At 45.3% G+C, this 15,172-nt stretch overlaps 1 protein-coding gene across 3 annotated transcripts in view; it reads right to left on the bottom strand.

Annotated features, from left to right (window-relative positions):
* Window positions 1-775: 775 nt before the first annotated feature.
* FHL1 (four and a half LIM domains 1) overlaps window positions 776-15,172 on the bottom strand; it is a 130,729-nt gene continuing 116,332 nt past the window's right edge. For all 3 annotated transcript variants that reach the window (XM_069746984.1, XM_069746985.1, XM_069746983.1), the window contains exons 3-6: window positions 11,123-11,297; window positions 3,799-3,968; window positions 2,573-2,759; window positions 776-1,627 (exon numbers count right to left, since the gene is read on the bottom strand). In XM_069746984.1, the coding sequence (XP_069603085.1) occupies window positions 1,473-1,627; window positions 2,573-2,759; window positions 3,799-3,968; window positions 11,123-11,297 (687 nt within the window). In that variant the 3' untranslated portion in view covers window positions 776-1,472. The remainder of the gene's footprint in view (window positions 1,628-2,572; window positions 2,760-3,798; window positions 3,969-11,122; window positions 11,298-15,172) is intronic.

Genomic DNA, 15,172 nt, shown 5'->3' with positions numbered 1-15,172 from the left:
CGAGTATAAAACTAGGGGTTATATTTTCCCTCTTCAGGATGGGGTGTCCCCACACAGTGTGTCTGGCCCCCTCTGACTGTACGGCGTCACATCCCCAACTGCTGATACATGGGATGGTGCACTGAACTTCTCCACCGCTGTGCTTGGTTTTGGACAGTCATCTGCTGACAGACTCCATTTCAAGGTCAAAAGTAACAAATTTGCTATTTTTCCACTGCTTTTTTTTTTTTTTTAAAAAGACACCATACAGTTAAATATTTTGGGTCTTTTTCATTTAGTGCCAATTTGTATGGTCTCTTCCCACAGGAGGTTGTCTTTGGTGGGATTTTAACTCTGGATCCCACCACTGAGCCACAGTGCTGCCCATTATTACCCTATGAGCAATGTCCTAAAAAAATCAGAACTAAATAAAAAGGACCTATATCTCTGGTACCATATGGCAGATTTCAATAATGCAAAAAAATGGAAAATTTGGAAGCAGGGGGATTATAATAAGATTTATAATTAGCTGCTTGTGACCAGTTCCCTTTAAACCAGTGTTCCCCAACTCCAGTCCTCAAGGCCCACCAACAGGTCATGTTTTCAGGATTTCCTTAGTATTGCCCAGGTGATAATTGCATCCCCGCTGCAATACAAAGGAAATTCTGAAAACATGACCTGTTAGTGGGCCTTCAGGCCTGGAGTTGGGGAACGCTGCTTTAAAGCATTTCCCTAGTGCAGGTTACGTGGTGTCCATGTCATCCTATAATAAGAGATGGTGCAGGCAACACAGAAGTCAAGGCTTTAATGTGTTTATTCATACATGTATCAATAGCAGGCGTGCTAGTACGATGTGTGGCCAGAGCTGCGACCATCATATATATCCAATTACATATGTATTCTACAGGTTTGTCATCAATCCTACACCTCTACTGTAATGAGTTACATTGCCATCAGTATAACATGTGCATACATTGCTGAACAGAACAGTATGTGCCGCCTGGGTCTCGCCAGCTCTTGTTCAGGATTATAAAGCTGTCTGCTTTCCCCTCTGAAATAGCACCACTCCGCTTCAATGGCAGTGTCTGGTATTGCAGCCCAGTCCCATTCACTTGAATGAGGATGAGATGCAATACTAGACATGGCCTAGAACAAAAGAGGTATTGTTTTGCCCCCAAAAAGAAATTTTTTTTAATCTCCAAGTGTCCGGCCGTGTTGGAATTTCTAGTTTCTCAATAGATGGAAAGCCACAAGTTACACACAGCTAGCACAAAGCTTGTTTTTTTTTTCTTTTAAACATGCATAACTTTTTTTTTTAACTGTAACTAAGAGATTTGAGCATGCATATATAGAATGATTAGGATATACATTGTCTGTTCACTTATTTCATAATGAGCTCATTTAACAACGTCAGCTGTCATGCATATTCATAATAGTAATTTAATTTCCTAATTGTGAATTTTATCAATGCGAATCTGTGTCTGGTCACCCTCTTAAAGCTTCTTGGCACAGTCAGGACAGTAGATCTGCTCATCCTGACGTACAAAACGCTTGTTAGCCAAGGACAGAGAGCACTTCTTACAATTGAAGCAATACTCGTGCCAACAATGCCCTTCATAATTCACCACATTGGATCCTTTTCCAAATCCTGCAAGAGAAGAAGGTTCTATTAACATGTCGCTGTCATGGTAGGTTGTCAGTGCTATTATCTAGAATTTGACATCATTTAATGTCTGACACAGCTTTTTTGGGAGGGTAGTAGAAAGCGGCAGTTTCTGCTCCTCTATTTCTGGGGCAACTCGCAGGAACAGCATGTTTGCAAACGGATTCTGGTTTGACTTTTATTAGTGATGACTAGTGATGAGCGAGTGTACTCGTTGCTCGGGTGATCTCTGAATATTTGTAACTGCTCGGAGATTGTTTTTGTTGACAGAGTCACATGATTTACAGCTGCTAGCCAGCCTGAGTACATGTGGGGGTTGCCTGGTTGCTAGGGAATCCCCACATGTAATCAAGCTGTCTAGCAGCCACAAAGCATGCAGCTGGGCAACGAAAACTAAATCTCCGAGCAGTCACAAATACTCAGAGACCAATGGAGCGTGCTCGGGAAAACCGGAGCAACGAGTACACTCGCTCGTCACTAGTGATGATGATGATGAAGCGTGCTTTGATAAGGTGTTATCCGAGCTTGCTCGTGTGCTAATAGTGTTCGGGTACGCCAAAGATACTGTATGTTCGAGTCCCCGCAGCTGCATGTTTTGCGGCTGTCGAATAGCCACGAGACATGTAGAGATTGGCTAACAAACCGGCAATCCATGCATGTGTGGCAGCTCGAACATTGGTTATCGAGCACGCCAAAGATACCCACATGTGGGTCTTGTGTAACAAACAGGCTATCCCCACGTGTTCAGGCTGTCTAACAGCTGCAAATCATGCAGCCGCAGGGACTCGAACATAATATACGAGCATGCTCAGATAAGACGTTATCCGAGCACATTCGCTCATCACTACACAGCACCCATCATCTTCAGGATCAGTGGTAATAATACTTTTAAGCCAAAAGCTAAACCCATGGTAGATTAATAGTCTGTACCTGTTATTGGGTTGTTGCAGCCAGAACACTTCTTGGCCACAAAAGTCTTGTAGCAATCCACACAATAGTAGTGATCCTCAACAGCAGTGAAGCGCTGGCCGGCTAGCTTTTTGTTGCAAGTTTCACACACAAAACAATCACCGTGCCAGGGCTGATCTTGATAGGTTATCCCTCCAGATGTGATCAGCTGGAAAACAATGCCCACACTGTTAATACGCCGAGGAATGGATGAATCTGCACTTACTGCTAACAAATTTCATTGCAGGAAGCTATTTTAGCAATATTAGAGGTTGTCTACTACAATGTGTAGTGGGCAGATCGATAGAATCCTTGGAGATCCTTTGATGGGCTTCCTTCAAACACCTTGTGGTTTCCAAATGTGCCTGTGAGTGGCGCTATCGCTCTCCGCTCATCCCCATCATGTGACCCCCGGCTGCAGCCGCCTCTGATGTCCGGTGAGGTCACGTCAACCTCCAGAACTGGAAGCTGACCCGGCATCACCGAGGTGGGACCCAGACTCCCCGAGTGACTGGGCCGTGGGCACTGAAGTCTATGGTAAATGGATCACTGAATTAGCCATCTGTGTTTATTTCATTTGTAACTGATCCTATTTGTGCTGACAAGATCCAGTATGCAGGAAAAAAGAATAGTTACAAATGAAAGAAAAACAGAAGACTAATTAACGGATCCATTTTCCGTAGACTTCAAAGTTTAAAAAAAAAACCTATGCAGCAGAGGTCATTTATTTAAAAATCTTTTTAAAGTTGTGTGTGTACAACTTTTGTTGCTAATGGATTGCTGCTGGATCCTTTCTAGCTGATCACTACTGGACATGTGAACACAGCCTAGAGAGGCTTAGTGAACCCGGAGTGTCTGGTGAGTGATGTGGCCTCTGTGCACCTTGCCATAACTCTTACAGTAAGGAATGACACCGCGCATCATGAATTAGACGAGCTTTCTGCCTATACTGGCAGAGCGGTACAAAAGTAACGTAAAAATGCTAAAAATTGCAACTTTTTTATACAATTTCACATTGCACAAAAGTTTTGTGAATTTTACCACCCCCCCTCCCCTCCCCCCCAAAAAAAAGAAAAGTTTTAGAACTCTGACATAAAAGCTTTAGCGAATCGGCTCCTTTGTGTTTGGTGAGGGGGCTTAGCTGCAGTACCAGACAACCCATGGACGTGTGCCGTGGTTTCAAGTTGTACTGACACATGAATACTCACATTTTTGCACTTCACACAGTGTTTGGCAAACTTTTGCTCATGACAGTTGACACAAAAAATATCGGCTCCTTTGGGGAAGAAGCTTCCTGCCCCTATGGACTGCTTACAGTTGCTGCATGTAAAGCATTCCTCATGCCAGGCACTTCCCTTATACTCCACATTCTGTCCACCTGTAACAAAAGGAGACCAATATCCCAATTTATATGATGATTTCTATCAACTTTTGTTAATGACTTGCTGATTAACACTTAACATTACAAAGGAATCGATTCACAGGACCCTGGTCCAGCGGCTACGTCTGCATCATCCATGTTTGCTGACCCCCCTTTCCCTCTGTAGTTGTCTGTCATTTATGTTTTGTTATTTTTTCTTATTCCTGCATGTTTCTCACCCTAATTCCTTGAAGTTAACACACATTTGGCTTTGTGTCCATTTGGGTCTGACTATCTCCTGTTTGCATTTTACCTTCTGACTTCTAATTCTCCCCTCCTGTGTCTGATTAGCCTTCCTGCTGCCCCTCCCCCTATTTCCTGTGGACTTATTTTTTTTTTTTTTTATAAATGTAGCATCCTAAAGGTACCTTCACACATAACGATATTGTTAACGATATCGTTGCATTTTGTGACATAGCAACGATATCGTTAATGAAATCGTTATGTGTGACAGCGACCAACGACCAGGCCCCTGCTGGGAGATCGTTGGTCGCTGAACAAAGTCCAGAACTTTATTTCGTCGCTGGATCTCCCGCTGACATCGCTGGATCGGCGTGTGTGACACCGATCCAGCGATGTCTTCACTGGTAACCAGGGTAAACATCGGGTAACTAAGCGCAGGGCCGCGCTTAGTAACCCGATGTTTACCTTGGTTACCATCCTAAAAGTAAAAAAACAAACACTACATACTTACCTACCGCTGTCTGTCTCCGGCGCTGCGCTCTGCTCTCCTCCTGCACTGGCTGTGAGCGTCGGTCAGCCGTAAAGCAGAGCGGTGACGTCACCGCTCTGCTTTCCGGCCGCTGTGCTCACAGTCAGTGCAGAGAAGCAGAGCGCCGGGGACAGACAGCGGTAGGTAAGTATGTAGTGTTTGTTTTTTTACTTTTAGGATGGTAACCAGGGTAAACATCGGGTTACTAAGCGCGGCCCTGCGCTTAGTTACCCGATGTTTACCCTGGTTACCGGCATCGTTGGTCGCTGGAGAGCTGTCTGTGTGACAGCTCTCCAGCGACCAAACAGCGACGCTGCAGCGATCCGGATCGTTGTCGGTATCGCTGCAGCGTCGCTTAATGTGAAGGGGCCTTAAGTCTGTCTCCATAAGTCTGTCTCCATAAGTCTGCAGCAGAAATATTACCAGAAATAGAAGCACAAGAGAACAGAAGGTAAGACTAACCACTTTAACTAAATGTACTAAATTACTTTCTCTTCATCCACAATTACTCTCAACATGCCGACATACGCCCTAACAGTTTTGGCACCATTACCCCTCACTCTGCTTCGCTATCCACATACCTCAGCGCCATGAAAACAAATAATGTCTCCTTCCCTCTTGCCTACCCACCTGACCTCCTCCGCAGCATCACATCTCTCCTACTAAAACATAAAGCAGGCCACCCACTCTACTTCTCCCACCTGCTCTCCCTCTCTCTGCTTCTCCTCACCACAGCTCATACATCCCAGTATTTACCCCTCCTATTGCTCCAAACTCAATATAAACACCCAAAATCACACCCACTTCAAATCCCTGCCCTTGACACCCACCACCCTGCCCCCTCTCTCTGGAATGCCCACTCCATCTGCAATAAACTCCATGTAATTCACAACCTCTTTACCTCTCATAATTTTTTATTCCTGGCCCTCACCGAAACATTATTATTATTATTATTATTTATTTATATAGCACCATTGATTCCATGGTGCTGTACATGAGAAGGGGTTACATACAAGTTACAAATATCACATACAGTAAACAAACTAACAATGACGGACTGATACAGAGGGGCGAGGACCCTGCCCTTGCGGGCTTACATTCTACAGGATTATGGGGAAGGAGACAGTAGGTTGAGGGTTGCAGGAGCTCCAGTGTTGGTGAGGCGGTAGCTCCGGTGTTGGTGAGGCGGTAGCTTCGATAGTGATGAGGCAGCAGCGGTGTCAGTGCAGGCTGTAGGCTTTCCTGAAGAGATGAGTTTTCAGGTTCCGTCTGAAGGATCCGACTGTGGTTGATAGTCGGACGTGTTGGGGCAGAGAGTTCCAGAGGATGGGGGATATTCGGGAGAAGTCTTGGAGGCGATTGGATGAGGGGCGAATAAGTGTGGAGGAGAGAAGGAGGTCTTGGGAGGACCGGAGGTCACGTGAGGGAAGATATCGAGAGATTAGTTCAGAGATATATGGAGGTGACAGGTTGTGGATGGCTTTGTAGGTCAGTATTAGCAATTTGAACTGGATACGCTGAGGGAATGGGAGCCAGTGAAGAGATTTGCAGAGGGGGGAAGCGGAGGAGAGAGATGGATTAGTTGGGCAGCAGAGTTAAGGATGGACTGGAGAGGTGCAAGGGTGTTAGCAGGGAGGCCACAGAAAAGGATGTTGCAGTAGTCAAGGCGGGAAATGATGAGGGCGTGCACAAGCATTTTAGTAGATTGGGGGTTGAGGAAAGGACGGATCCTGGAGATGTTTTTGAGCTGGAGGCGATAGGAGGTGGAAAGATCTTGGATGTGTGGTTTGAAGGACAGGGCAGAGTCGAAGGTTACTCCGAGGCAGCGGACTTCGGGTACAGGGGAAAGCATGATGTCATTGACTGCGATAGATAGGTCAAGTAAGGAAGATTTGTGGGATGGAGGAAAGATGATGAGTTCAGATTTGTCCACATTGAGTTTGAGGAAGCGAGAGGAGAAGAAGGAGGATATGGCTGATAGGCACTCTGGGATTCTGGACAGCAGAGCGGTGACGTCTGGGCCAGAGAGGTAGATCTGAGTGTTGTCAGCATAGAGGTGTTACTGGAATCCATGGGACTTTGAGTTGTCCCAAGCCAAGTGTATAGATTGAGAAGAGTAGGGGTCCAAGAACAGAGCCTTGGGGGACTCCAACAGAGAGAGGGTGGGATGAGGAGGTAGTATGGGAGTGGGAGACGCTGAATGTGCGGTTGGAAAGGTACGAGGCGATCCAGGATAGGGCGAGGTCTTTGATGCCAAAGGAGGAAAGCATCTGCAGTAGGAGGCAGTGGTCAACTGTGTCGAAAGCAGAGGACAGGTCTAGAAGGAGGAGTACAGAGTATTGTCCAGTAGCTTTGGCGGTAAGTAGGTCGTTAGTGATTTTGGTCAGGGCAGTCTCAGTTGAGTGATGGGGGCGGAAACCAGATTGTAGATTGTCGTACAACAAGTTAGGTGAGAGGAGAGTTCAGCATGGACGTGCTGCTCCAGGAGTTTGGAAGCAAATGGGAGCAGCGATATTGGGCGATAGCTGGACATAGCAGCTGGATCGAGGGTTGGCTTTTTAAGGATAGGCGTGATTGTGGCATGTTTGAATGCAGAGGGGAAGGTGCCAGAAGTTAGTGATAGGTTGAAGATGGGAGAAACATGGCTGAAACCCTCCGACAGTCTCCCTTGCTGTGCTATGTTACGGCAGCCTCCACTTCTCTCCTCGCCCTGGCAACAGACATGGTGGAGGAGTGGCCTTTCTCCTTTCTTCCAACATACATTTAATCCAATCCTACCTCTACCCTCCCTTATCCTCTCTTTTGAAGTCCACTCTATCCACACCTACTTTCCTTGCAACCTCCTAGTGCCTGTCTAATACCGACCTCCGGGCCCGACCACTGCCTTTATTGACCAGTTCTCCACCTGGCTCCTTCACTTTCTGCTTACACTCCCACCATCATCATGGGTGAATTCAACATCCTCATTGACACCCACCAGTCAGCAGCCTCCAAACTCCTGCCAGTCACTCGCTTCATCTTTTGGACTTACTCGGTGGTCTTCCTCAGCCACCCACACACACACACACACACACACACACACACACACACACACACATTAGTCTTCACCCATCTCTGCTCCCTATCTAACTTCACAACCGCCCCTCTCCCTATGACCACCATCTACTCACGTTCTCATCATTGTCCTCCTCACCTGTCACCCATGTCCACCAACATGCAGAAACCTCGCACACCTCAACACTCACACTGACTATTCTACCACTGTCCTCCATATCTTCACGACACTGCCACTAGTTTCTACAATGCCACTCTTGCATCTGCCATCGACTCTTGTCACCCCTGTCATGCATAGCAGAGCATGACAAATCAATAGCCAACCCTGGCACAATAACACTAAAAAGTTTCGGCAAGTATCCAGAATTGCAGAGCGACGTTGTAAGAAAACCCATTAACAAGTAGTGATGAGCGAGTATACTCATTGCTCGGGTTTTTCCCGAGCATGCTTGGATGGTCTCCAAATATTTGTGAGTGCTCGGAGATTGTGTCCATCTCTGTAGCTGCATGATTTGCGGCTGCTAGACAGCTTAAATACATGTGGGAATTCCATAACAACCAGGCAACCCCCACATGTACTCAGCCTGGCTAGCAGCCGCAAATCATGCAGCTACAGAGACAAAAACCTAAATCTCCAAGCACTCACAAATACTCGGAGACCACCTGAGTAACGAATATATTCCCTCATCACTCTTCACATGATGACTTCACCGCATTCAAATCAGCTCTCACCTATGCTAAACAGGCCTACTTTACATACTTCGTATCCTCCTTATCCCACAACCCCAAGTTCAACACTTAACACCCTCCTCTGCACACCACTGCCCCCTCCGACTTCCCTAATTTTTGCAGAGGACTTTGCCACACACTTCAAAAATAAGATAGAACACACAAGACAAGTCTTGATTGTCTGACCACCACAACCCCTGTGTAGACCAGACCAATGCCCTAACCCCATAACTTCCCTCTCCAAAATCACTGAAGGACAGCTTGCTCATCTTCTCTCCAAATCACACCTCATCACTTGTGCACTTGACCCCATCCCACCTCCTCACCAACCTCACTATCACACTTATCCCATCCCTAACCCATCTCTTCAACCTATTACTAACTGTTGGTACTTTCCGCTCTGCTTTCAAACATGCCACAATCACACCTATCCTCAAAAAGCCATCCCTTGACCGGGTCGCTATGTCCAGCTATCGTCCGATATCTTTGCTTCCAGACTTCTTGAGCAGCACGTCCACACTGAACTTTCCTCTCACTTTGCATCTAACTCGCTCTTCGACAACCTACAATCTGGCTTCCATCCCCACTATTCCACTAAGACTGCCCTGACTAAACTTACGAATGACTTACTTACAGCCAAAGCTAACAGACAATTCTCTATAATCCTCCTTCTAGACCTATCCTCTGCCTTTGACACAGTTGACCACTGCCTCATACTACAGATCCTCTCTTCCTTTGGTGTCAAAGACCTTGCCGATCCTGGATCTCCTCATACCTTTCCAACCGCACATTTAGCGTTTCCTACTCCCACACTACCTCCTCATCTCGCCCCCTCTCTGTTGGTGTCCCTCAAGGCTCTGTCCTAGGACCCCTTCTCTTCTCAATCTATACCCTTGGCCTGGGGCAATTCAAAGTCTTATTTGCTTCCAGTACCATCTATATGCTGATGACACTCAGATCTACCTCTCTGGCCCAGATGTCACCTCTCTGCTGTCCAGAATCCTGGAGTGTCTATCAGCCATATCCTCCTCCTCTCGCTTCCTCAAGCTCAATGTGGACAAATCTGAACTAATTATCTTTCCTCCATCTTGCATATTTTCTGTATCTGATCTATTACAATAAATGGAATCACACTTTCCCCTGTCCCGGAAAATCCGCTACCTTTGAGTAACCCTTGACTCTGCTCTGTCCTTCAAACCGCACATCCCAGCTCTCGCCACCTCCAGCTCAAAATATTTCCAGGATTCGTCCTTTCCTTATCCCTCACTCTACCAAAATACTTGTGCATGCCCTAATCATCTCCTGCCACGACTACTGCAACATCCTCCTCTGTGGCCTACCTTCTAACACTCTCACACCCCCTCCAGTCCATCCTTAACTCTGCTGCCCAACTAATTAATCTCTCTCCTCGCTACACTCCTGCTTCCCCTCTTTGCAAATCCCTTCACTGGCTCCCAGTTTCCCAGCGTATCCCGTTTAAACTACTAATATTTGCCTACAAAGCCATCCATAACCTTTCTGCTCCTTTTATTTCTGAACTAATCTCCCAATATCTTCCCTCACGTAATCTCTGGCCCTCCCAAGACCTCCTTCTCTCCTCCACACTTATTCGCTCCTCACCCAACCGCCTCCAAGATTTCTCCCGAATATCCCCCATCCTCTGGAATTCTGTGCCCCAACAGGTCTGGTTATCCACCACATTTGGATCCTTCAGACGGAACCTGAAAACCCATCTCTTCAAAAAAAAAAGCCTACAACCTGTAATGACCACGCTGCCACCTCAACACCATCAGAGCTAATGCAACCCCCACCAACTGTCTCCTTCCCCATAATCCCGTAGATTGTAAACCCGCAAGGGCAGGGTCCTTGCCCCTCTGTATCAGTCTGTCATTGTTAGTTTGTTTACTGTAAGTGATATCTGTAATTTGTATGTAACCCATTCTCATGTACAGCACCATGGAATCCATGGTGCTATATAAATAAATAATATTCGGTGGACAGGAACCCTGCAAGCTGGCTCCTATCTGAATCAAAGGCACCTTTTCCGATTTGTAGGGCATGGTTGTTTGTGTGATGCACACTTGGCATTATGCCTGGTCTTATAAATCATTAGAGACAGCAAGGATTTCAGCAGGACTTTCTAAAGGTGACAATCTACCAGTAGATCTACTGTTCTGGCATTATTTTTATGAATCTGGAGGATCTAGATGAACTGTGCTAAAGCTGAAGTAGAAAGTTAAGTGAAATACAATGGCTTGCGAAAGAATTCAGCTCCCTTCATTTTGAACAACTTGGAATTTCACTCTAACAGACAAACAGGTTTTGCTCCATAATACCCCTGTATTTCACACCCCCCATCTTCCCTTCAACTCGGGCCAATTTCCCTGTCACTGCTGCAGAAAAACATCCCCACAGCATGATGCCGACACCACCATGTTTCCCTGTGGGGATGGTATTCCTGTGGGGACCACATGCAGTTCATAAATTTGTTACAAATCCAAGGTTCCTTGAGGAACAGTGTATAATGTACTTTGCGTATAAATATTGAAAGCTAATCTAGATTACGCTGCATAGGATTTTCAACTCTAATAGACCGCACTGTGTGTTGTGCATTTACCGGACTCGATCAGCTTGTGGCATCCGGTGCAGCGCACGGCGTCCTCCCGGGTGGCACATTTAGAACACATAATTTTATTGTCTTTGAAAATAAACTGTTCGTTGGCCAAAGGATGGTAGCACTTGGCACAGCGGAAGCAGGCATCATGCCAGTAACGGCTCTTATAATGCAGCTCCTGTAAATAAGCAGATACATACAAACATTATCCCTCTACCTTTAACCCCTTCATGACCCAGCCTATTTTGACCTTAAAGACCTTGCCGTTTTTTGCAATTCTGACCAGTGTCCCTTTATGAGGTAATAACTCAGGAACGCTTCAATGGATCCTAGCGGTTCTGAGATTGTTTTTTCGTGACATATTGGGCTTCATGTTAGTGGTAAATTTAGGTCAATAAATTCTGTGTTTATTTGTAATAAAAACGGAAATTTGGCGAAAATTTTGAAAATTTCGCAATTTTCACATTTTGAATTTTTATTCTGTTAAACCAGAGAGTTATGTGACACAAAATAGTTAATAAATAACATTTCCCACACGTCTACTTTACATCAGCACAATTTTGGAAACAAAATTTTTTTTTGCTAGGAAGTTATAAGGGTTAAAATTTGACCAGCGATTTCTCATTTTTACAACGAAATTTACAAAACCATTTTTTTTAGGGACCACCTCACATTTGAAGTCAGTTTGAGGGGTCTATATGGCTGAAAATACCCAAAAGTGACACCATTCTAAAAACTGCACCCCTCAAGGTGCACAAAACCACATTCAAGAAGTTTATTAACCCTTCAGGTGCTTCACAGCAGCAGAAGCAACATGGAAGGAAAAAATGAACATTTAACTTTTTAGTCACAAAAATGATTTTTCAGCAACAATTTTTTTATTTTCCCAATGGTAAAAGGAGAAACTGAACCACGTAAGTTGTTGTCCAATTTGTCCTGAGTACGCTGATACCTCATATGTGGGGGTAAACCACTGTTTGGGCGCACGGCAGGGCTTGGAAGGGAAGGAGCGCCATTTGACTTTTTGAATGAAAAATTGGCTGCACTCTTTAGCGGACACCATGTCACATTTGGAGAGCCCCCGTGTGCCTAAAAATTGGAGCTCCCCCACAAGTGACCCCATTTTGGAAACTAGACGCCCCAAGGAACTTATCTAGATGCATAGTGAGCCCTTTAAACCCCCAGATTCTTCACAAATTGATCCGTAAAAATGAAAAAGTACTTTTTTTTCACAAAAAAAGTTTTTTAGCCTCAATTTTTTCATTTTCACATGGACAACAGGATAAAATGGATCCTAAAATTTGTTTGGCAATTTCTCCTGAGTACACCGATACTTCACATGTGGGGGTAAACCACTGTTTGGGCACATGGTAAGGCTCGGAAGGGAAGGAGCGCCATTTGACTTTTTGAATGAAAAATTATCTCCATCGTTAGCGGACACCATGTCGCGCTTGGAGAGACCCTATGTGCTTAAACATTGGAGCTCCCCCACAAGTGACCCCATTTTGGAAACTGGACCCCCCAAGGAACTTATCTAGATGCCTAGTGAGCACTTTAAACCCTCAGGTGCTTCACAAATTGATCCGTAAAAATGAAAAAGTACTTTTTTTTTAACAAAAAATTTATTTTCGCCTCAATTTTTTCATTTTCACATGGGCAACAGGATAAAATGGATCCTAAAATTTGTTGAGCAATTTCTCCCGAGTACGCCGATACCTCATATGTGGGGGTAAACCACTGTTTGGGCACACGGCAGGGCTCGGAAGGGAAGGCGCGCCTTTTAACTTTTTGAATGGAAAATTAGCTCCAATTGTTAGCGGACACCATGTCGCATTTGGAGAGCCCCTGTGTGCCTATGCAATGGAGCTCCCCCACAAGTGACCCCATTTTGGAAACTAGACCCCCCAAGGAACTTACCTAGATGCATACTGAGCACTTTAAACCCCCAGGTGCTTCACAGAAGTTTATAATGCAGAGCCATGAAAATAGAAAATAATTTTTCTTTTCTCAAAAATGATTTTTTAGCCTGGAATTTCCTATTTTGCCAATGGTAATAGGAGAAATTGGACCACAAATGTTGTTGTCCAGTTTGTCCTGAGTATGCAGATACCCCATATGTGGGGGTAAACCACTGTTTGGGCGCACGGCAGGGCTCAGAAGGGAAGGCACGCCATTTGGCTTTTTAAATGGAAAATTATCTCCAATCATTAGCGGACACCATGTCGCGTTTGGAGAGCCCCTGTGTGCCTAAACATTGGAGATCCCCCACAAATTACCCCATTTTGGAAACTAGACCCCCAAAGGAACTAATCTAGATGTGTAGTGAGCACTTTGAACCCTCAAGTGCTTCACAGAAGTTTATAACGCAGAGCCATGAAAATAAAATAAAAAAATTATTTTCTCAAAAATGAATTTTAGCCCGCAATTTTTTATTTTCCCAAGGGTAACAGGAGAAATTTGACCACAAAAGTTGTTGTCCAGTTTCACCTGAGTACGCTGATACCCCATGTGTGGGGGTAAACCACTGTTTGGGCACACGTGGGTGCTCAGAAGGGAAGTAGTGACTTTTGAAATGCAGACTTTGATGGAATGGTCTGCAGGCGTCACGTTGCGTTTGCAGAGCCCCTGGTGTGCCTAAACAGTAGAAACCCCCCACAAGTGACCCCATTTTGGAAACTAGACCCCCAAAGGAACTTATCTAGATGTGTGGTGAGCACTTTCAACCCCCAAGTGCTTTACAGAAGTTTATAACGCAGAGCCGTGAAAATAATAAATACGTTTTCTTTCCTCAAAAATAATTTTTTAGCCCAGAATTTTTTATTTTCCCAAGGGTTACAGGAGAAATTGGACCACAAAAGTTGTTGTCCAGTTTCTCCTGAGTACGCTGATACCCCATGTGTGGGGGTAAACCACTGTTTGGGCACACGTGGGGGCTCAGAAGGGAAGTAGTGACTTTTGAAATGCAGACTTTGATGGAATGGTCTGCGGGCGTCACGTTGCGTTTGCAGAGCCCCTGGTGTGCCTAAACAGTAGAAACCCCCCACAAGTGACCCCATTTTGGAAACTAGACCCCCAAAGGAACTTATCTAGATGTGTGGTGAGCACTTTCAACCCCCAAGTGCTTTACAGAAGTTTATAACGCAGAGCCGTGAAAATAATAAATACGTTTTCTTTCCTCAAAAATAATTTTTTAGCCCAGAATTTTTTATTTTCCCAAGGGTTACAGGAGAAATTGGACCACAAAAGTTGTTGTCCAGTTTCTCCTGAGTAGGCTGATACCCCATGTGTGGGGGTAAACCACTGTTTGGGCACACGTGGGGGCTCAGAAGGGAAGTAGTGACTTTTGAAATGCAGACTTTGATGGAATGGTCTGCGGGTGTCACGTTGCGTTTGCAGAGCCCCTGGTGTGCCTAAACAGTAGAAACCCCCCACAAGTGACCCCATTTTGGAAACTAGACCCCCCAAGGAACTTATCTAGATATGTGGTGAGCACTTTGAACCCCCAAGTGCTTCACAGACGTTTACAACGCAGAGCCGTGAAAATAAAAAATCATTTTTCTTTCCTCAAAAATGATGTTTTAGCAAGCAATTTTTTATTTTCTCAAGGGTAACAGGAGAAATTGGACCCCAGTAATTGTTGCGCAGTTTGTCCTGAGTATGCTGGTACCCCATATGTGGGGTAAACCACTGTTTGGGCACACGTCGGGGTTCGGAAGTGAGGGAGCACCATTTGAATTTTTGAATACAAGATTGGCTGGAATCAATGGTGGCGCCATGTTGCGTTTGGAGACCCCCTGAAGTGCCTAAACAGTGGAAACCCCTCAATTCTACCTCCAACACTAACCCCAACACACCCCTAACCCCAATCCCAACTGTAGCCATAACCCTAATCACAACCCTAACCCCAACACACCCCTAACCACAACCCTAACCCCAACACACCCCTAACCCTAACCACAACCCTAATTCCAACCCAACCCTAAGGCTATGTGCCAACGTTGCGGATTCGTATGAGATTTTTCAGCACCATTTTTGAAAAATCCGCGGGTAAAA

The sequence above is a fragment of the Ranitomeya imitator genome, chromosome 2 (genome assembly GCF_032444005.1).
Source record: "Ranitomeya imitator isolate aRanImi1 chromosome 2, aRanImi1.pri, whole genome shotgun sequence".
Lineage (NCBI taxonomy): Eukaryota > Metazoa > Chordata > Amphibia > Anura > Dendrobatidae > Ranitomeya > Ranitomeya imitator.
The sequence above is the reverse complement of the archived record's forward strand: the minus strand, read 5'-3'. Positions and strand labels throughout refer to the sequence as shown.